At 41.5% G+C, this 24,401-nt stretch overlaps 1 protein-coding gene across 1 annotated transcript in view; it reads left to right on the plus strand.

Annotated features, from left to right (window-relative positions):
• The window catches only part of TRPC7 (transient receptor potential cation channel subfamily C member 7), a 294,068-nt gene that overhangs the window by 143,016 nt on the left and 126,651 nt on the right, over nt 1–24,401 (plus strand). The window contains exons 2-3 of the mRNA XM_036114313.2: nt 10,161–10,206; nt 12,107–12,884. Of these exons, the coding sequence (XP_035970206.2) occupies nt 10,161–10,206; nt 12,107–12,884 (824 nt within the window). The remainder of the gene's footprint in view (nt 1–10,160; nt 10,207–12,106; nt 12,885–24,401) is intronic.

Here is a 24,401-nt window from a genome sequence, read left to right on the forward strand (position 1 = left end):
AAACCAATGAGAACAAAAACACATCGGTCCAAAACCTATGGGATACTGCAAAGGCGGTCCTAAGGGGGAAATACATAGCCATCCAAGCCTCACTCAAAAAAATAGAAAAATCCTGAATTCACCTACTAACTCTACACCTTAAAGAATTAGAGAAAAACAACAAACAATGCCTAAGCCACGCATTAGAAGAGAAATAATTAAAATTAGAGCAGAAATCAATGAATTAGAAACCAGAAACACAGTACATCAGATCAAAGAAACTAGAAGTTGGTTCTTTGAAAGAATTAATAAGATCGATAAACCACTGGCCAGACTTATCCAAAAGAAAAGAGAAAGGACCCAAATTAATAAAATTATGAATGAAAGGGGAGAGATCACGACCAACACCAAGGAAATAGAAACAATTATTAGAAATTATTATCAACAACTCTATGCCAATAAACTGAGCAATCTGGATGAAATGGAGGCCTTCCTAGAAAACTATAAGCTGCCAAGACTGAAACAGGAAGAAATTGACAACCTGAATAGGCCAATAACCAGTAACGAGATTGAAGCAGTGATCAAAAACCTCCCAAAAAACAAGAGTCCAGGGCCTGATGGACTCCCTGGGGAATTCTACCAAACATTCAAAGAAGAAATAATACCTATTCTACTGAAGCTGTTTCAAAAAATAGAACAGAAGGAAAACTTCCAAACTCATTCTATGAGGCCAGCATTACCTTAATCCCCAAACCAGGCAAAGACCCCATCAAAAAGAATTTCAGACCAATATCCCTGATGAATATGGATTCCAAAATCCTAGCTAATAGGATCCAACAATACATTAAAAGGATCATCCATCACGACCAAGTGGGATTTATCCCCAGGATGCAAGGGTGGTTCAACATTCGCAAATCAATTAATGTGATAGAACACATTAATAAGAGGAGGGAGAAGAACTATATGGTCCTCTCAATTGATGCAGAAAAAGCATTTGACAAAATACAACATCCTTTCCTGATTAAAACTCTTCAGAGTATAGGGATAGAGGGAACATTCCTCAAGTTAATAAAATACATCTATGAAAAACCCACAGCGAATACCATCTTCAATGGGGAAAAGCTGAGAGCCTTTCCCTTAAGATCAGGTACACATCAAGGATGTCCACTCTCGCCACTATTGTTCAACATAGTACTAGAAGCCCCAGCAATGGCTACAGTTTCTAAAACAAATTACTCTTCCAATAGACAAGAGCAGTGTTTCCTCACAGTGTGATTTATGAACTTCCTGCAACAGAATGACCAAAAGTTCTTGAGGAAAAAAATGCAAATTCTCTAGGGAAGGAGCACCAGAAAATTGTATTTTTATATTTTCAACAGGCTGGTTAGGTGACAACAGAGCACACAAAGTCTGAGAACTACAGATCAATAGTATGTTCACTGTTCAGTCACAGAGTGAGCTATTAAGCACTAATGGAAACTGATGTATACTGAGCTCTGACTATGTGCCTGGCATTGCTGTAAGCACTTTATGTGAGTTGTCTCATTTTATCCTCACTATAACTCTACAAGTGAGAGACTGTTATTACTTTCATTTTACAGGTGATAAAACTGAGGGACACACTTGGGGAATGGAAGATTTGAAATTAAATATAAGAAGTTTGACTAGAATGGTATGAACTCTACTGTGAGCCAAGGAGAAAACAAAGCTCAAGACCTTACACAGGAACCTTAGGCATCTATACTCTTCTGAACTTTCACCGTTGATAGAAAGGACCTAATTACGTCTGTATTTTACATACTGAAAATATTTTGACGTGTATGTAACATTTTTTAGATTACAAGTCTAACCCACTGAACGAAATGTTGTTTCAAAACGAGATCCTCTAGAAGTGATAAAGCTCTCTAACAATGTGGATACTGAAGGTTGGATCCTTCACAAATGTCATCTTAACCTATCACTTTTGAAGAGCTATCTGGCCTGATTCTGACCTGTCTCCAGTTAATATATCTATAAAATAATTAGCTCATTTCCTCCATATATATAACTGTTGTACTGTCATTGTCACACTTTTAAAAATACGACTTGTTTTTTAATGAGCTCATCATGAGTGGAAACAAGAACATAGTTCATGTCAGAATTTCATGAAAATATTCTTTTGGTTATTTATTAAAAACAGAATATACTAAGACTTCATCTCCAGCATTATCAACTAAAAGCCACAACCCAGTATTCTTAAGAAAGTATTTTATAGTTAAGAATATCTTATTCTATACTGCTTCACTAATCATGATGACGAGAATCCCAATCAAAAGACTATTTCCAGTGTCATAGCTGTGTAAGACACTTTTGTTGTCTTCACATATTCTGCTCTACACTTCAATGTGATATTAAATAGCTCTTAATTCATTAACATTTTATTCAAATGAGTTCAATGTATTCATTCCTGATTCTAATTAAAAATAAAATTCCCTTGTTCTTCAAGATTTAAATTTTTAAAATAAAAATTCTTAATTTTAAGACAATTTCTTTTAAAAAGGTATTTTATCCAATAAAACACAATCATTTACAATGGAAAGCTTGTATAGAGGCTTACAGGAATAAAATTAGTTTGTTGTCAGGCATTTTAGAGAGTTGTAACTAGAGAATTTAACTTCTCTGAGTAAAGAGGGGAAGAAAACACTCAAACTTATTATGTACCTCTTAAATGCTAACTAACTCATCTGGGTGCTTTTTACATGTTATTTCAACTAAGTATTACCATGCATTTGGAAAAAGGCATTATGGCCCCCATAATATTACCCACCATTTACATATAAGGAGACAGAGGTTCAATGAGGTTCAGTATTATGCCTAAAGTCACACAGTTAATAAGTGAATCAAAATTCCAGGGTCTTCCCCCATACACCACGTTACTTCCAGAGAAAATGGTAGTGGCATATTCATAAACTAATGCAACCTGATGTGCATATAAACGCAGAATGGCATTGTGCAAAATACATTATATTATAAGCCAATTCTTTAACCCTAAGTATTATGTTTACACACAGAGACTGTCTTTATAGACTGTGAGTTGTTAATCCATGAGTTGATTTCAAAGAATAAGCATTCTGATTTATTGTTCAGTGACAGAGGTAGATCCTGGGAGTAATCCTGGTTTTTTGCAGACAGGCATTATTTCAATTAAGGAGGTTTCTCTCTCATGAGACCATCAAAATACTTTAGTGTGTAAGAATCACGGGCCATTTGTTAACAAGGCAATTGGTGAGAGTGGGGATTGTGGGGGAAATGGATTTCTGCATTAGGAATTTCCTTACAAAAAAATTGGAAAGTTACAAATGAAAGCTAATCCTTTTAAAGTCTGGTTATTAACATCAGACTTGTTCTATACCACTGACTTCTTCCTGATCTTAGACAATGTTAAAAGGTCATGAAACAGAAGAGTAAAGTTAGGAGATGCATCACTCACAGAAGACAAAGTGGGGTGTGACCTTAAAGCTTATTAAGAAAAAAAAAAAAAAACTACTTCTGTCATTCTTCAAGTTCTTCTGGTTTTAGTTTTCTTTTCAGCTCCCTCCCTGTGTAAACACCCACAGGCACAACAGGTAGGAGATCAATTCATTCCTCATTTTTCATTTATTTAAACAGATGAATATTCTGCCTCAGGAGCCAGAACCTGCTGCCTTACATAATTGAGGTATGTGCATGCCTCTGTGTGTGTGTGTGTGTGTGTGTGTGTGTGTGTTATGCACTGTTCTGGGATGTGAGAGGCGGCAGGTAGAAATAGTGAGGATCTATGGTAGGAAGGCAGAGGTGATACCTCCCTTCCAAAGCTACTGTCTGGGAGAAGGGGTGGGAACTACACCAACCATCAGCACTCCACATGCCAGTCTCACACACAGATCCTTCTCCGTCATGTTCCCTGGGAAATTTCCCCCAGATTAGGAAAAGAACGGTAAGGCGAGTCTGCCTCGGAAGGCGAGTTTTTACCATTGCAGCACAAAGGACAGACAAGCGCGCTTTCACATTTTCCCAACTCCGCTCACTTGACCAGCTCTATACTTCAGCACCACGGAGAGCGGCATCTCCTCAGCTACCACCCATGGGGAGCCAGATTCCCGCGACTCAACACCGGATTCTGGTCATCTAGAGAGGAGGGACCAGCCTGCTTATTTCTCCCTCAATGTAAGCAACTATGATGATTCTTTCATATTGATTTTTCCAACATAGGTTGTTTTCTTGCTGAAATAAGGAATTAAACTTTTATTTATTAGCCCTCTCCCTCCTGTGCATTGCTTGGATTTTTAGATGTAAATCTGGATCTGAAATCTTTCTTATTTGTTGGGTTGGTAGAGGAATTTTATTTTATTTTTTTACTTTTCCTTGGAAGTCTAAGTTTAAAAATCCATTTAAAATAGACAACTCATCCTGGTAAACCAGTCTTTTTGTGCTAGAGTGCAGTTTTTTCTTTTATTCCTGGAAGAGAGTATATGTGTTGTCTGTTCTCCTACTTCACTATTGACAGCTTTTTAATTTGATATTTTTTGCGACTGTATTTATCTTAACATAAATATGGGGATAGGAAGAGGAAGAAGGCTATCTTCTAATAAGTAGCAACCATTAAAGAACTACAGGTGGGAAGAAAGAGGCTGTTATTTTTTCTTTCCTTTTATTTGTGGAAAATATGTCCTTTAGATGTCCATTTCAACATAACGAATATGCTCTTAATAAAAGAGATGTAATCTGGGCAGGGCTTTGACACAAGCTTTGAAACTGTAACAAAGAATCTCCTTTACATGTGAAGTTATAAATTCACTTTAGTGTGATTGAATAGACTTAATCAAGATGTTATTGCCATTAATTGTAATTTAAAGGCTTAATGAATTCAGGGTAGATTTGAACGAGGCAATAATGATTGAACCTGTCCGGAGGCACTCAGTGAATTTTTGCCTCAGAATGCCACCTGCTGGTGGGTCCTGTTTCTGAACCACTGGACACGCATCAGATTTATGAATGAATACACATTAAATCCAGAATATTCATTATGAATACGATACAAACTCACTCTCTAAGATCTTTTAAACAATGGCATTGGTTTAATTATTTAACAACTTACCAAGTTTCTACGTCACAATTATAATTTCATAACAATTTATTTCCAAAAATACTTGCACCTAAGCTTAGGGGCATACAGATTAGCTAACTCCTTCAGGCAGTAATTAACCCAGAAAAAAAAATGAGGACTATGTGGAGCCTCACTGAGGCTAATTTCAGATACATGTGGTATCCTGGATGAGAGCTGCCAGGATTTCTTGCTCAGGAAAGGCAATCAACATTTGCCCCCAGATAAATATTCAGCATGTTACTTTATTCAGTATTGTCATTTCACCATTTAAGGGCCTTTCTTATTTTCATAGTAGTAGATGATAATTTCAGGCTCTCCTGTCACAAAGGTTAATGTAACAGTTAAAAGGTTACACATATCTATTTTATACCAAGACAAATCTTTGGAGGAAAAATATGTACCTGTAAGAACTTATCATTTCAGCTCTATCTGGAGATATACACAGTGCGATGCAGACATCCAGTTTCATAACTCCCCAGTTCCAAATAGACAAATAAGGATTAAAAAGAAAGAAGAAATAAAAGAAGCACACACAACGCATTAGTTATATTTGTATGGCTAATATAGAAGGTAGTTTGAAAATACAGAGAATAACTTCTAAATGATGTTATTTGTTGAAAATAAGTTGTTGATAAAATCATTTATTAGCACTCAGGAATCTAGATAATATTTTCAATCCAAGGTGCAATGGGAAAAAATATAACACATTATTGTGTTTGGAAAGCATATCTCCAGTAGAATTGTCTGGAAAGTATATCTCAATATAATGTATTATTATGAGTAGCAGAAGGATATTTTGCTATTCCCATAGGTCCTGAAATGGTAAGGTACATGAACTCATGTATACTTGTGGGATAACTAGGTGGATACTTTCCTTTTATTCAAAATGCATGTGTTGTACAAGCAAATTATTGCCACTAACGGGCGCCTGGGTGGCTCAGTCGTTAAGCGTCTGCCTTCAGCTCAGCTCATGATCCTGGGCTCCTGGGATCGAGCCCCGCATTGGGCTCCCTGCTCGGAGGGGAAACCTGCTTCTCCCTCTCCCACTCCCCCTGCTTGTGTTCCCTCTCTTGCTGTGTCTTTCTCTGTCAAATAAATAAATAAAATCTTTAAAAAAAATTATTGCCACTAACTTAGGTAAGAACTTGAATGCTATAGATCCATAATAATTATGATCATATTAAACTAAGACAGTTAGTAGTATCCAATGTTACAAGAGCACTTACTAGGCACTATAACTTATAGGTACTATCTCACCTCAACTTCTGATATTAATGGTCTCCTCTAGCAAATTATGGACCATTATTTATAGTGGAGCTGGAAACTAACTTGGCTTTGGAACTCATACCTTATTTTAAAAGTTGTCAGCACAAAAAGGAAATAATAGTTACAGGATCATATGGCTCCTATATTTGTAAACATTAACACCTCTATTTTATTGGTCTTCTTTAATGACCAACCCAAATTCAAGTATTTAAGAACTGGTTACGTTATTTGACCATGCACCATATGCATGCATCAGGGGTATGAGGCACCAGGTACATACACCATATAAACAAGTAATTCCCCTGTCCTCAAGGATCCTGCACTCTAATGAAAAAATTCACAGTCTAAAGAAATTTAGAAAAAAATGGAGGAGGAAGAGGGATGGCAGTAGCATACCAGCCCAAAGCATTGGCTTTGAAACCAAACAGATGAGACTCCTAATAGTGGATCTACCACTCACAAGTTATGTAGCCTTAACAAAAGTGGTTAATTTATCTCAGCCTCATTTCACCATCTGTTAAATGGGAATGACCATAACATCTGTATCATGTAGTACTTTATGAGAATTTAAAATGATAATACATGTAAAGTACTCAGCATAGTACCTGCAACGTGGTTAATGTGTAATAAATGTTAATCATTCTGATTAGTCACTGAGGAAAACAGCTAAGCTTCTTCATATGATTTGTGTGAATTAAAACAATAATTCGTATAAAGCACTTACCAGAGTGTCTGGCACATGGCAAATGTGTAATATGTTAGCTATCACTATTATACAGTCATTTAGAAAAATCGCTAAGCTGACAGTATCCGTGGAGAGTAAAACGTAAGCCAATTTATAGTCATTTACTTAAGTGTACTGGTATGTAAGTTTTGATCATTACTGTCATGGACATTTGCATAAGGCTTCACAGTACCCAGGACATTTGATATACATTACTGCATCTTCACTGTGGTTGAGGTGCATGGGAGATGGATTTTACTATTCCCTTACTTTGGTAAGAGAATTGAGATTTAGGAGAAGATTCTAAATCACTTGAATATTTCATCACTGTTGCTCTAGACTAAAACTCAGACTATGTACCCTTGGGAGAGAATGCACAGACCAGAGCTGGGTTTTCCTGGGTAACTAGTCTAACTTCTGGATTTTGTTTGGTTCTATGTTCAATTGTGGAATGTTACAGAATGAATTAGTTTCAGGCTTGGGTGATTTCCACAGAGACCCATGGTGCATGGAGCAATTTTACAAAAAAGACAACAAATATCTCCAAAAAGACATTATGATTAAGTGTCCTTTTCTTCATCAGTAATTAATCACAATCCCTGTCTCCAAAATGCTTAATGGTCATGCTTACTTGCAGCTGGATTTAGGGTGCAAAATTCATACTTTTCATGGATCACTGACATCTGGCTTTCTTCAGACTGGCTGATGCATCTGTAAAAGCAGTTTGATAAAAATAGCAACCAAGGGATCAAGAGGGAGTTTAATAATCAGTCCTCCTCTCAAATATGGTTTTGTTTCCACTGAAACCCTTCTTCTCAAAGACATCAAATGTCAATGTATGCATTTATGAAAGATGAAAAACACAGTACCCTAATTGAGATGTTTGATGAGTTTGATCACTCATTATCTCAATAATATATGCAAATAAAAAGGCATTTGCATTTAAAGTTCATTTTTAAGAAAAATATTAGAGTAAGGGCAATGAAATGCTAATTGGATTTTAAGGAGAATCATTTTGCTCGTTTTTGGTCCTGAAACTGACAATATCCCCATACTCCAGCAGAGCAGCACAGCTGATTCATGAGTGTGAGTTTCGGCCACCAGCTGTTGTGAGCCAAATGACTTTATCTTTTTGACATATCATCTTTTGTGGATTCTTTCCAACCCATGTGAAATGTATGGCTAAAGCCTGACTATCCATAATGTCAATATTATTGGTAAGGCTAAATATATTCCCAAGTATAAAAATGCTGAAATTGGGCAAACAGGGAAAGGTTGGTAAAAGAGTACAAATTTTCAGCTATAAGATGAAGATCTAGTGTACAACACAGAGACTATAATGGTTGACAACACTGTATTACATAAACAAAATTTTCTAAGAGAGAACTTAATGTTCTCACCAAATATATACATGTGAGGTGATGAATGTGTTAATTAACTAGATGGTGGGATTCCTTCCATGATGCATACTTATATCAAATCACCACAATGTATACTTTAAATATTTCAGAATTTTGTCAATCATACCTTAACAAAGTTGAAAAAATAAATGTTTAAAAAGCATGATTAGAGAGATATCAGGATAAGAGGGGGAGTCAGAGCTAATAAGAAGCCCCCAGTGAGGTAAAAAGGCCCCCACCAATATCTGAACGAATTCATGTGGCTCCAGGGTCTGCTGTGAAACCCTTTACATTGGAAGCAACCTCACTTCGTAGGATGCCCCAATATATCCTTGTATGCATACATGACTTGAGGGCCCATAAGGTTTCATCAAGGCCAAATTCTCCTAGGAAAATAGCAGAACTGACAATTCTGTAAGCATCTGAATGTATCTCAGGCTCAAATGATACAATACACTCCCTTACTACATCTGGGTGTCTGCTTTCAAGGTCATTCAGAAAAATGAATGTCAAATGGGGAGAACATTTGACATTCTGACAAACACTAGGCACACACATCTATTTTTTCCTTGATAAAACATAATTATTATAGAAACATCAAGATTTATATGACACTCTACTCTTATGCAGAAATTATTTGCCCTAAGGTTTAGTCTTTCTGCTTCACTTAAAAAATAAGAATGCTAACACCTTGTTTTTATGTTTGTTCGTTGTTTGTCTGATGAGGGAAATTATCAAGAAATGTTTTAACATCCCTTAAGTTTTTAAGCTGCAGTGTCTATGATATTCATACGGACTGTGAATTTAGATTGGGTACTTACATGTTCCTTGTGAAATGTTTCTCTGCTCTGACTTGGTTCAGTAGTTATTATATTTCCTTTGAATTAATCTCTCCATGGCTTGTTGCTGTGTATTAGTTGTATACCCTTGACCTTGGAGTCTGACCTATTCTCCCTCTAGCAGACCTCTAATGGAAAAGTGACATGGAATCAAGCTGAAGCCCTTGCTCCTTCTAGGACAGCTGCCATCTCATCTCTGACACACCACTCAGATGCTCCTGAGTAGAAACTACCTTTTCTCAAGTTGAGTTGTAATGGCTAAATCCAGAGATGTGCTCCTGAGAGCAGTATAAGCCTCATCATAGGACACACTAAGTAATTCCATCAGAAAGACTATTACTCTTCTATGGGCTCAATTCCCACTTGTGTGTGTGTACCCAGATGACAGACCTTAAAACTGACTTCATAACATCCTCTGAAACAAGGCTTTTTGGGGATACAAATGAGGTGACTGCTTAGTTTTCAACTCAGTCTCTTCCTTCCCTCCAAAAAACCTGTAATAATAAATGCCTGCACCCTATTTGTAAGTCCCTGTCTCCTATAGAGGTCTCTAGAGGACTCCCAATCTACAGTCTGCTTTGGCATCAATAAGCAGCCTCTCTCCCTGGAATGATGGGATTGTTGAGAGAAATGGGCTCAGAGAAGCTCGTGAACGTGAATCCTGAGAACCTTTTCCCCAGAAATCTTTTATCCAAATGCACTTTAGGAAAAGTGGATGGCAGTTCAGATCTCTTCCTAAAGGAACGCAGAGCTCTCTATTACAATTTATCACCCATGGTTACTTTTTGACGGAGTTACCCATAATTATTCCTTTTAATTTTTTGCAGATGAAGAAGCTACTCCACTGAATAGTTTAGCAGCTTCCCCCAAAAAGTGTGTGACTCAGCCCTAGGCAAGATTAGAGCATAAGCTCTGACCTCCAAGTCTTTTGCCTTATGCCAGATAGGACACCCTAAAGGAGCTAACAGTAAAAGGGTTTGAGCAGGTCAAAAAGTAGAACAAGCAGAAAACCAAATGGAGCCCAAAATTTTAAAAATCACAAGACTGCCACTTTTTTTAATCTCAAAACACTAGATTTAGTTTAAAGGTCTTCTTCTAGGATTACTTTTTTTTTTTTTTATAAATGGCTTAAGTAAAATAATGAGTATTCTTAATGTATAGGAGACATGAACAATAACAAAAAGACTATTGGAAACACAGAAAATAGTTCAAAATAAATCCCCAAGTACTTACACTTTAGAATACATACTGTCTTATTGAAATGTATGCCATTCTAATATTATCTGAATAATGTGAGTAGGGGTAGACTAGAAAAAAAAAGAATAGAAAGTATGGGTAGTGCCAATTAGAGAATCAGCTATTCAAGTTTGTAGAGAATTAGGGATCATGTGGTCCAGACTCTATATTACAGTGAAAGCATCCTGTGCCAGGGATCCATTCAAAGTCTCAGTGCTAGCTGAACATGGGGTGTCTGACTCAGGCTCAAATGATACAATACCTTTTATTTTTCTCTAGTCTGACCTTTTTAAAATCCTGGCAAACTAAAGACTAGGTCACTTGCCCAAAGTTACCAAGTTGTTCAAAGGTGGGAGGCCGGACTCCTACTCTAAGCCCTCTGACTTTAAAGCCTGTCTCTCAGTCCTACTTGTGTCAGCATTATACCCTGGAATAAGGATAATATCACCTGTAATAGGATCAATGCCAGAACTGCACAAGTAATATATGTGAAATTATTAACTTCTTAGTATAGTGCCTGGCAGAGAATAGGTGCTTAATAAATGTTTAACCATTATTACCACTAGTATTAGTATTAACCTCTACACTCTGCCACAATAGCAAAGAGCAAGGGAAAATAAACCCAGCATCTAAACTGACCTGTTCTTCCATCTATACAAAAATCCAGGTTTGATCTGAGGAAGCTAGGGCTGAATTTCCTCAGGGGAGGCACTTCAGTGGCCATCAGTAAGTGGCAATGTGTCTAGGCCCACTCCCAGCCACATCTTGCCCTTTCACTGATGCTCAGGCTGCACAGGGACCAGAAAGCAAGCACAGTCCCCATATAGGATAGCCACCTGGACAGCACCAAATATGGAAGTAGAGGCGTGTGGCCATGCCTGCGTGTGGCAGGAGGGCTGTCACAGTGAGGGAGTTCAAGGGGGCAATGCACCCAAAGCAAAGGCAGAAGTATCCGAGGTGGCCAGGTCTACAGCAGAGCCCTGGGGGAACTGGGCATGCCAACAGGCAGGAGGGTACAGAATAAAACCAACACAATTTTCTAATACAGGTCACCTACTTATTCCCGATGGACCCTATCCCCACACAAAAAATTATCCACGTTGTACAGGTAAATTCACAGAGAAGCAAGGTATCAAAGCCCAGGGAAGTTAAGTGATGTGCTGAACTTCGCACAAATGGAAAGAAAATTCACAGTCCTTGTCCTGTTTCGACCACATTCCTAGCCCACACCGTCTCTATCTCCCATTATGCTCCCCCTGAACCCACATGTCAGTCTGCCACCATTCCTTCACCCACGGTGTCCAGATGCTGGATAACCTCATCCACATTCCTTTATAGGAATAGGAATAGTTCAGGTTAGCCAACCCATCTTCATCTCGGTGACAGGAGAATGATTTCTAATAAGATTTCATAATTTCTCATAAGATCCCAATCGTGAGATTCTTTTTCATCTCGACAATTTGGGTTTGCTCTGCCCCTGGGGACCTTGCAGGCCCCTGGGAGAGTAACCAAGCATCTCTGCCTTGTACCCCGACAGGTTGGGGAGCGGCACCTTCAGAAACATGCAGCGCCGGCACACGACACTGCGGGAAAAGGGCCGCCGCCAGGCCATCCGGGGTCCTGCCTACATGTTCAACGAGAAGGGCACCAGCCTGACACCCGAGGAGGAGCGCTTCCTGGACTCGGCCGAGTATGGCAACATCCCTGTGGTGAGGAAAATGCTGGAGGAGTCTAAGACCCTCAACTTCAACTGCGTGGACTACATGGGGCAAAATGCGCTGCAGCTGGCCGTGGGCAACGAGCACCTGGAGGTCACGGAGCTGCTGCTCAAGAAGGAGAACCTGGCGCGGGTGGGGGACGCGCTGCTGCTGGCCATCAGCAAGGGCTATGTGCGCATCGTGGAGGCCATCCTCAACCACCCGGCCTTCGCCCAGGGCCAGCGCCTGACCCTCAGCCCGCTGGAGCAGGAGCTGCGCGACGATGACTTCTATGCCTACGACGAGGACGGCACGCGCTTCTCCCACGACATCACGCCCATCATCCTGGCGGCGCACTGCCAGGAGTATGAGATCGTGCACATCCTCCTGCTCAAGGGCGCCCGCATCGAGCGGCCGCACGACTACTTCTGCAAGTGCAACGAGTGCACCGAGAAGCAGCGGAAGGACTCGTTCAGCCACTCGCGCTCCCGCATGAATGCCTACAAAGGACTGGCAAGCGCTGCCTACCTGTCTCTGTCCAGTGAAGACCCTGTCCTCACCGCGCTGGAGCTAAGCAACGAATTGGCCAGACTAGCCAACATTGAGACTGAATTCAAGGTAACTCTCCCACTCACCACTCTGCAGACAGATTGCCCAGAGGGCTCTTCCAGGTGTGTCCAGTAGTCAAATGGGTTGTCTTCCGGTCTAACCCCGGGTGAGGGCCTTGGGGTCTCACTGGCCCACGGGGAAGAAGGGGATTTCCTCAACCTTGCCAGATGTAGGCCTGAAGGAAAAGCAGCCCATTAGATGAAATATTTGAAACCACCTAAATGTGAACAAGAGGTGACTTAAGCACAAGTCTACATAGTAAAAGACAAGCAGCACACAGGCAGGATGATACTGCTCTGCCCCAGGGAGCTCAGGAGTGTCTAGGACACCTGTGGAGGTTTCCTAGACCAGGTCTGGGACTTCTTGATTGTCTCACCTGAATGGCTTTGATTTGTCTTGTCCAGCTCTTGATCCCATCCTGGACTGTGTTGATCCTAGATTCAGTCTCCTATCCAATGCTAGAAAGTCTTGCCTGCAGTCTTTCTCAGTTTAGCAAGCTATTACTATTGTTCTGTCAAGGGGCTGAAGGAAAGGTACATGGAAATGAAAATAAAACTATCTCTGTGTGGTTGGGCTTCTTACCTCAGTAGATGGGCCCAGTGCAAAATCCTGTAATCCAGCCCCCTGAGAATACCTAAATGACCACACTAGCCCGGGAAATGGAGACCCATCTCCAAAGTCCACTAGTCAATAGTGGAGTGATCCTGTGCTTTTACTGTCAACTGACACTTCTCTTTGAAGGAGGTGTCTAAAAACAACCATTAATATGGGTACCATTATTATCCTCATTTTTGATGAGGGCACAGAGGTAAAGAGATATCATGCAGCTAGTAAGTAGCGAAACCACTGTTCTAATCTAGGCACTCAGAGCCCAGAGCCAGCTCTTAGCTATTCTGGGAAAACTGTTCATGCACTGGGCTTCTCAAGGTTCATTAGTCTTTATCTGAATGATGAAGGTATTGAATACCCCACTGCGGAAGGTACACCTGGAAGAGTAGAAACTACAACAGGCTCAGCATTTCTAACCTACTATTCAGTCAGAGCCTATGATGCTTTGGAGCATTTAAAAAGGTGTCACATGCAAGGCCAACAATGGAGCTAGGAAAGGATGTTAACTGCAGGAGAAAAGTTCATTGTCCAAACAAGATGTCCCTGCAAGAGCTGCCCCTGTAAGGGACACAATTAGGTAGCCAAAGATGGGTACCAATTCAGCCAAAGGAGGCCCCATGGACCATGGTGTTCAGGGAGAACTCAAAGAAGGAAACAGAATGGGGCTGGGCCTTGCTGAGCAGGAGGAACTGGATCAGTGGGAAGAAAGAGGTGGGCATTTGGAGGAGGCAAGTGAAAGTGAAGTCCAGAATGGCCCAGAGCAGGCAGGGGACTGCCAAGAAGCTGCATGGGACTAGAACAAAGACTTCTTTTAGGGGCACACAGGAAAAATGCTGCAGAGATGGCTTGGGGTCAGATGTCAGAGGGCTCTGTGTGTCAGGCTGAACACTTTGGATCCTCTCCTGTAGGACATGGAGAGCCACTGAACTTTGTGATTAGGGGACTAAAATGATGAAAGCTAGAGTCGTAGAAATTTACTTCACTGGTAGGTTAGCTGAATTAGAGGATTTGGAGTGTGAGGCACTGGGACCAAAGGGGAGACAATTTAGGTGTGCATGCATGAGACCATGGAAGCCTCTCTAAAGGAATGGATCACCCACAGCCACAGACTGAAGAGCCAGGCTCACAAAAAGCTGTGGGGCACTGCAGACTGTGAATAGATGAAGAATCTTATAATTAACTAATTTTAAGCCATCTGTTCCCCTATCTTGGACGCATCTACTGAAGTGGAAAAACTTCCCTAATCCTGCATTGTTCACTGACTCATCTAAAAAAAATTGATGGGTGTAGATGAGGGGATTACCCAAAGAGGTCCCAAGGAATGTAGCTATTGCCTGTTCTTTCCTTGTTTCTGTACAAGAAACTCCATCAACCAGCAAGAAGGTCAATAAAGTCCCAAGGAAGGTGGGTGGAGTTGTGCTTCTTCCTTCAGCCTCAGACTGAATCTTCACAGGCCATGTAAATAAATGGCTAATCCAATTAATTTAGATATTTCTGGCCCAAGGCAGGGCGGGGGCGGGGGGGGGGGGGGGAAATTCCAGAAAAAAAAAAAATTGGATTCAGTTTTCTGGTTAATTGCACAATAAATAAAACAATGCTAGACTAACATTTGGAATTACATCTGAGCCACTTGTTTCCTTTACTAAAATCACAAGTCTGGCATATTTTAGTATGTACAATATCTAAAACTGGAAGTTTGTGGAAAGCATGAAATTTTGATTTAAAAAGTAAATTATGAAAATTAGAAACAATTAAGAGCACTACTAACATGATGACAAATGCGTTCTACAATTGCAATGCCTTACTCAAAATAAGAGCTAACATAAATACATTTGCTGGCTATTAACATCCCGCTAGTTACCTTTGTTTGAAATAACGTCTTTCACATTGTCGACAAATGGCGCATTATACATTAACACAAGCGTTCCTTTAGAACTTTATTACTTATTCAACTATCCTTGTATGTGCATTCCTGATATTATAAATCTTCTCAGAGAAGAGATCAGCTTAGCCAAAGACAAGTCAATTTGTAAGAAAAGAATAAAGAGCAAGCGTGTGTTCTAAAATGCACTCTTTAAGTCTGTCCTGCTTTAAAGGGACTAGGCACGGCTGACTGTAGCCACGTGTATGTGGATGACCCAGTGACATCAGCTGTATAAAACAGGTATCCAGTCCTGAGGTGTCGTATGTCATCCTCCAGATCCTCTAAGACACTCGCTCTGGGAACGGCTGCTCCCGACTAGAAAAGCTCACGCAGGGAAACCTAGATTCAGTGGTCTAGTCTACTGTTTTTGAGTCACTGTAATTTATCACCAGAATAGAGTCTAGTCATTAACAAGATGTACAGCCAATGTCCAGGTCTCCAGTAAATTATGGCTAAAGTCAGATGCCTGCTAGCAAGCCAGTATTTTTGGTTTGGAAATGATGCATCTCTTCAAAGATTTTTCTTATGCCTCTCTCATTTTGGGGGTCTAAAAAGATAGGAAAACTCAGTGTGGCCAGTGAGACCTTCTTAATGCCCTGACTGGTGCTCAGTAATCTAGTAAGCATTCCATAAATTCTTGATGAAGGGAATGAAGGAAATCCTGAAAGCATAATCCTTTCAACTGATGAAGCAAGTGATTATGTTTATCTATGATTTAAACTCTTCCTACACGTAAGAATCTAATAGAGCTATTTGATAGACACAGTGAGATGGGAAAGCTCTACAGAAGGTTACGAGGTGGTTAAGGGGATCAAAAGAACACACATTAAATAACAGAAGACCAATCATATGCTGCACTGTATGGTGCCAGTGGCCACTAAACTCCTGGAGGGCACCACCCACAAGTGACATTTTGGTTAACTGGCTTATCTATAGAGGAGGAGACAGAGACAGAGAAAGGGAGTATCAGCATGGGATGGGCTATTCAGAGGTGTTTCATCCTGATGGAGGCTCTCTCTGTATATAGAAAAAATAAGGTTGAGTTACAGTCTCTGCCACCAGGAACACAATAAGGTCTTTACATTTCTCTTGAATTAGTCTGGTTTTCTCCACTGATCAGCCTTCTGATAAAACTGCTGAGGATCCCCTTATTTTGCTGGTATCTTGCCAAACTCTAGGGCATCCTGTCTATGTGTGTTGCTTATCTATAGAGCTGTTGTTCCAAAAGGATTACAGGTGTTAATCTTTCTTCCAACTCAGAGTTACGCTAGCAGCAATACCTAGTGGGAGCAGGAAGAGGTGGAGAAGGAAAGGACAATGCAAAATCGGAAAATCGTGGAGTGAGATTTAGGGATTTGGAAGGAAAGAGAAAACAGAGCAGGGACTGGAGGTATCCCTCTTGCTCTCTTACCTTTTGCTTAAATTTAAAAGTACCCCCTGTTCCCAAGTCAAGGAGTTATGGAAGCCCAAGAAACACTTTACCTTAGTCACTGAACACTTGGTCATCGGAATAATAACAAATAACAACAAATCTACAACTAAGAAGGCTTTTCGTGTTGACACAGTATCAGCATGGAGGCTGCTGATTGTGCAATTGATTCTAATAAACCAGAGAGGAGAAGAGTAGGGGGCAAGAAAGCTAAAGCTGTAGCTTCATCTTGCTTAAAGTGTTGATGACTTCACTGTATTCACAGGTACTATGAAAAAACAGATAATGAATTATGTATCAATGTTTGTGTTGCCATTTTAAGACCCATAAAAAAAAAACCTCTCTGGGCCTAAAATACCACAGATTAAAAATGCAAATAATGATAAATCAGACCAATTTGCCACCTGCTATGATCTCTACTGAGATCCCATTGTGGAAGGTAAAGATGTTGAGATGGCAGTTTGTAATCTGCTTGCAAACTTATCAAAATGGAAGAGGAAAGAGGAGGGGAGAAGGAGAAGGAGTGTCTTTGTATTGTGGTAGGGAGAGCTCAAAGCACATAGGAACTCAGGCCATATGGAGCCAGGGAGCTAGGAAGCCAAAAAGCTTGAGTAAAGGCCCACCCTGGGCCTGAGGCAGTATTGGAAGGTTGAATAAGCATGTTGCTCCCAGCATCCAGTAGAATCTGTGTTTTGCACCTGTTTCTCATGCTTTGAATATTTTTAGGATTTTCAAATTTTATAGACCAACACCCAGGGAAAATACATTTCCTTGAAGTTTGAAAGCCTGGCTGGTAGTATAAACAAATGCCTACTTAACATGCAAGAAATGACTTGAAAATTGTTTCTTTTACCATCGGGAAAATATTTTTTAAGCTGCGAAGTCTGCAGGTCTTAAAAGCAAGTTGTCGGGGTTTTTTTTGTTTTGTTTTGTTTTGTTTTTGTTTTTTTCCTTAAGAGAACCTGGCAGAAAACTCCTCAAAGCACTCACTTATCTATCAATCCCCAGTATACCTTCAGGGATCTGACTGTGTGCCCCAAGCCCTCTGCTTGAGCATCTAATGAGACAGAACATAAGCAGAGAAGGATCACAGATGTCAGGGGATGAGCTACCGTGGGATGCCCCCCACCTGAGCATGGGCAGGTATGGTGCAGTGAGAGCATACATACCAGTCAACAGGTCCACACTGAGGCCAGAATCACTGGCTTCCATGTCTGAGAGCAAGATCCAGGGACTGGCTTACCTCAGGAGAAGGGACAGGCATGTCCTCTGCCCATGCTAGCTCCATCTTTTTCTATTTTCCTACCTAAGCATCCAGAGGACATTTCACGAGGGCATTCATTAATGAGTCAATATAGGAAATGAGCTAATTAACATATCCTTTAATGACAATTTTTCATTGGGTCACAACCGATGCCTAAAGTTATGTGATTGTCTTCTTCTAGGGTTTATGCCAAGAGTATGAGCCTCTAAAATACAGAAAGACAGTGTACGTTGGGTGACAGGAATTCAGGTGGGATAAAGGAGGCCATTTGCTAGACGAGGACAAGGGCAGGAGACAGGCTCCAGTGAGCACCCAGCGCAGCCGTGCTGCATTTCCTCAAGGCTGTAGAATGGAGAGCCAAGAGCTTGGCTCTGCAATCAGACTGACGTGGCTTCCAGTCCCATCTCCTGGCAACCGTGCAATCTTGAGCATCTACTGGAAATTAGTTTTCTTATTTGGAAAACTGGGATGTTAGAATTGTAACATGTCCACAATGGAATGCCTGTTTTCCCCACCCAAACACTGGCTCTTACCCTAATCTCTATAATGAAAACACAATTCACCCACTTGTTCAGATGCCTCATCCCAATGAACCTCCAGAAAGTCCTGGCACATATTAGGTACACAGTGAATATTAGCTCAGTAAAGAAATAAATGAGTCAGTGAGTGAATTAATGACAATGTCCTCACAGGGAGCTGGTGAGGATTATATTCTTCATCTAATTTTATATTCCTCATCTAATCTAATCCTCACCAGCACCCTGATTAGATGAAGAATATAAAACTCTTTGCAGAGAACTTGACCCAGAATAAGTACATAATTCTCTCCCAGAGAGCTCAGTGGGAATGAGCCCGCTAGATTTTCAACACCACAATGTTCCCTCCAATGAACACAACTTAAGTTTCAGCACCTCCTCTACTCAGTCTTCCTGATTTCTGCTAGGCTTCCCTACCCCGTCCCCACCCCTTGAAGATCTTTCTAGAATTAGAAAAACTATAGGCTGTACGTGCGAGCTCCATGGTTAAAAAAAAAAAAAGGCCAAGGGAATAGTTCCAGTTGGAAAAGCGCAGACCACTGAGAATGCTTAAGTCTGGAGTGTTGCTAAAACACTGCTGTGAAAAGAAATGATGTGGGCAGGAAAGACAGAGGAGCAGAGGAGGAGGAGGAGGAAGGAACTGGGCAGGCAGAGCTCCTGACAAATACAGAGACTATTTTTTGAAAAATATCTCCATGGAAAAGATTCATCACTACACACAAAAAAACGGGGGAGAAATCATTTCCTCTACAAGTGCAACTATCAGTGTGAAGTATCAGAGATATGGAGAAATTGGAGATAGTTCTAGAGAATATTAGTCGATGAGTAGCAGCACAAATTACCTCAAATGGAAATGATGGAAATGAAGGACTTTTCTCTGAAAAAAAAGTTACAATGCTATATAAATTAATCATCATAGGGTATCATTAATCAAGTATGCTGCACACCCCATCAACATGCAGGTATGTACTTTACTAGCAGCAAACTCACAGATTAAATGTGGAAAATATGTGTCAGGGGGACAGGATGGGAGTATGGTCTGGAGACCCAGAGAATATCACAATTGGGTGGACCCTACTTCCAGAGCTATCTGAAAATCTGGCATCCTTGCAACAAACGCTCATTAAGCCTCTAGTATGAGCAGGGCTCTAGGCTGGGTGCTGGGATGAAATGATGAACAAGATTAAACAAGGTTCCTGCCCTGAGGACCTGATTGTCCAGGAGAGGGGACAGGAATTATTCAAACAATCATGCAAATAAATGGGGCTTTACAAATCATGCTGAGTGCTAAGCAGTAAAATAGTGGTTTTAAAAAGTTGACTTAGTGGGACAGCTGACCCTATGCGTATGTGCGTGTGTTTGTGTGTGTCTATGTGTTTTAAAGATTTCTCTAAGGAAGGGCACCTGGGTGGCTCAGTCGGTTAAGTGACTGCCTTCGGCTCAGGTCATGATCTCAGAGTCCTGGGATGGAGCCCTGAGTCTGGCTCCCTGCTCGGTGGGGAGCCTGCTTCTCCCTCTCCCCCTCCCTCCTCCTCCTCCTGCACACGCACACTCGCGTGTCTCTCAAATAAGTAAATAAAATCTTAAAAAACAAAAAAGATTTCTCTAAGGAGACAATGTTCAAATGAAACCTGAGGGTATGGGAGAGATAAGGAGCCAGCAAGGAATGGGAAGGATGGTGCTAGGCATAAACAGTGCACATGAAATATTCAGCGCAGATAGGGGAAAGAGGCCCGTGTAAAGAACTGTGAGTAGCGCCACACTACAGGGAGTGGCAGGGAGGGGTGCAGGGGATAAGGGCACTGAAGCACGCCACCTCAGCCAGGGCCTTCCCACATAAAAAGCTGGACTTCATTTCCGAGTAAATGAAGAGCCCCCAGAAGGTCTCAGTAGATGAGTGAGTGACTCCTGTGTGCAGTCTGGAAACATCCACTGCACCGGCGGGAGAAAGTGGACTGGAGGGGACAAGACGTGAAGGAGTTGGACAGCGGCTATAAGAAGAGGGGTCCTCCCAGGAGAGAGGTGAGCGGCACCCCAGTGCAGAAGAACCAGCAGATCTCTACCTGCAGGTGGCTCAGCACAGCTGGAGCGGTCGCACAGTCAAAAAAGGTGCCCAGCTCCCGGCTATTTCCAGGACAGCTTGCTTGTCTGGGAGCTGTGGGGACCCTGCTTCTTCGGTCTCTGGGGCCTCTCAGCGCTGCCCGGTGGAGCTCCAGCAGCAGAGAGACACAGAGGAGGAGGCAGAAAAGAGCCAGCTCCTTCTCTCCTCCGCTGAGGAAGCCCTGTGGAATAGCAGAGGGGCGGGAGAGTAGTGAGGATTCCAGCGATCCACCCTGGCCCCGGCAAGTAGAGAAGGGTGTGGCCCAGGCCAAACTGTTCATTGCCGGCTCAGACGTACTGCAAAGTGGGTTCAGCAGTGATATCCCCAGAATAGAAAGAATTCCACTGGATTTTAATCTTTCCAGTGCATCTTCCAGATTCTGAGGATATCTTTCTCTGTTGGCTGCAGTGACCAAGTAAACAAACATTTCATTAGAGGAAAATGACTAAATCCTATCTCATCTTTTTTTTTTTTTTCAACTGGAGCTCGTTTTAGCATCAATAAAGGTATGAAGTCGACCTCTTCCTCCAAGGTTTTGGTGTTGAGAATACCAGAGCAGGAGGAGACTGGGGACAGGCGAGGCTTTTCTGGACACTGAAAATCCTCCCTGGTGAAGCCCCGGTTGAGTATAGGGGGATAGATTAGCCCTGGCACTGCTGTAATGAAGTATCACAAACGTGATGACTTAACACACAGAACGTATGCTCTCACAGTGCTGGAGGCCAGAAGTCCCAAATCAAGATGTTAGCAGGGCTCTGCTTTCTCAGAAGGCTCTAGGGTAAGATCCTTCCTTTCCTCTTTCTAGTTTCCCTGGAGATCCTTGGCTTGTAGACACATCACTTGTATCTCTGCCTCTGTTGTCAAATAGTGATCATCTGTGTGTTTCTGCCTCTTATCCTATTCTTTGGAGGACATTCTTCTGAGGATCAGTCATTTTAGATTAAGGGCCCACTCTACTCCAATAGGACTTCATCTTAACTACTTACACTTCCAACACCCTATTTCCAAACAAGGCCCGGTTCCAGGGACGATGTTAATTTGGGGAGACACCATTCAACCCAATAGTGAGGTAGAGCACCAAGCTGAGATGAACTGGGAAAGACTGAGACCAGGAATCCAAACAAACCCTCAGAGCAGGGCAGGAGAGAAGGCCAGAGGTCAGCTATTCTGGGAAGCCAAACACAGCCCTAAAACTAGGAGGTCAGTCTGGAAGAAAAGGGAGAGATTGCTGATGCTCCCTATTGACCAAGGCACAAGCTGAGACAGCGATATTGCAGTTCTGTAAGAGTGTGTATGCGTGGTGTTTGGGGGAAGTGGGAGGTTGCTGACAGAAGCAATGGGGGAAACTCGGTATTGGGGCACTGCCCCTCTCAAAGACATTTTCAAGGGTTGGGTTTGGGAATAATGAAAATAAAACACACTGATTATAGAATTTTTAGAAAATATAGAAAAGTAGCAGGAACCAAAATGTCAGCCTTAATTCCCACCATCTAAGAATAATTCATATTTTGGTATGTTTTCTCCTAATGCTCCCCTATAGCCAGGTACAAAAAATTTGAATAAAACTATGACTCAGATGTGAAACGTTATCATCATATTTTCATTTCCCATCATACTTTATCCTCATTCCCGTGCTCCCCCACCCCCAAGAAAGCCCCCACTTCAGTGTATTTAATGTATTCATATATAATGTATTTCATATATTTATGTTAATTATGAACATATGTGGTATTCATTCAAGAACTATTTCTTTTGCACCTATCATGTGCAAAGTTCTAATGGTTGGGAACATTTAGAGACCATCAAAACCCTATAATCTCTGTCCTCTTCGAGCTTAGATTCCAATGGAAAAATATACTACCGAGTGTTTGTAAGTTACATAAAAGCGATTGTGGTACAAAATTATGACCTTCCGTACTCTTTCACTCGACACCATGTTCTTTTATGGTCTCTCCATGTCACTCTATGTGAGCCTCCTTCATTGCTTCTGTCTGCTGCCCAGTACTGCGTTCTGTGCATCTGCAGCCTTTCACTTTCTCATTCCCAGAGTGATGGGCACCTACATCGCTCTAACTTGTCGCCACCAATGATGCTGCAAAACACATCCCTGTACCCGCCTGCAGTCCTGTTTAAGTGCTCATATTACAGGCCCAGGAAGGAACACCCACGATTAATTTCACTCGGCCTGGCTGCCTGCCCCCCAGAAGGCCTGCCCCTGGGGGCTGTGCTTTGCCAATACTTCTATGTATTATCCTGCCTTCTCATGTTTGCTGGTATGAAAAATATAGTTATTTTAATTTACATCTCTCTACCTGCTAATGAGGCTGAGTCTTTTTTTCCTATATTGTGTAGCCATGTGGGTCTCTCCCTTCTGTGAACTGCCTCTTCCTGTCATTCCTTCACCCATTTTTTTTTATTTTTTTTATTGTTATGTTAATCCCCATACATTACATCATTCGTTTTAGATATAGTGTTCCATGATTCATTGTTTGTGCATAACACCCAGTGCTCCATGCAGAACGTGCCCTCCTCAATACCCATCACCAGGCTAACCCATCCTCCCACCCCCCTCCCCTCTAGAACCCTCAGTTTGTTTTTCAGAGTCCATCGTCTCTCATGGTTCTTCTCCCCCTCTGATTTCCCCCCCTTCATTCTTCCCCTCCTGCTACATTCTTCTTCTTTTTTTCTTTCTTAACATATATTGCACTATTTGTTCCAGAGGTACAGATCTGAGATTCAACAGTCTTGCACAATTCACAGCGCTTACCAGAACACATACCCTCCCCAGTGTCCATCACCCAGTCACCCCATCCCTCCCACCCCACCCCCCACTCCAGCAACCCTCAGTTTGTTTCCTGAGATTAAGAATTCCTCATTATCAGTGAGGTCATATGATACATGTCTTTCTCTGTTTGACTTATTTCGCTCAGCCTAATACCCTCCAGTTCCATCCACGTCGTTGCAAATGGCAAGATCTTATTCCTTTTGATGGCTGCATAATATTCCATTGTATATATATACCACCTCTTCTTTATCCATTCATCTGTTGATGGACATCTTGGCTCTTTCCACAGTTTGGCTATTGTGGACATTGCTGCTATAAACATCGGGGTGCACGTAGCCTTTCGGGTCCCTACTTTTGTATCTTTGGGGTAAATACCCAGTAGTGCAATTGCTGGATCATATGGTAGCTCTATTTTCAACTTTTTGAGGAACCTCCATACTGTTTTCCAGAGTGGCTGCACCAGCTTGCATTCCCACCAACAGTGTAGGAGGTCCTTCACCCATTTTTTAACAGGATTTCTGTTCGGAGTATTTTTAAATTTTCTTTCAGGAGTTCCTCATCTATTCTAAATATTAGGCCCTTGTCTATTTCAGACATTGCAAACATCTTCTCCCAGGCTATCACTCATCTGTTACATTTGTCTATGACACCTTGTTTTGAAGAGAAACACTTATTTTTGAAATGATTTGTGTATTTAGTCTTATTAAAAAACCCTTCCCCACCAAGGTCACAAGGACATTCTCCTACATTACATCTCTTTTTTCTTCTATTACCTTCATGGGTCCACCATTCACATTTAGGTCTTGAGTCCAACTGGAGTTTGTTTTTGTGTGTACGGTGAGTTTGCATCACATTTTTGCCTTTCTCCACATGGTGAG

The sequence above is a fragment of the Halichoerus grypus genome, chromosome 2 (assembly GCF_964656455.1).
Source record: "Halichoerus grypus chromosome 2, mHalGry1.hap1.1, whole genome shotgun sequence".
Classification (NCBI taxonomy): domain Eukaryota; kingdom Metazoa; phylum Chordata; class Mammalia; order Carnivora; family Phocidae; genus Halichoerus; species Halichoerus grypus.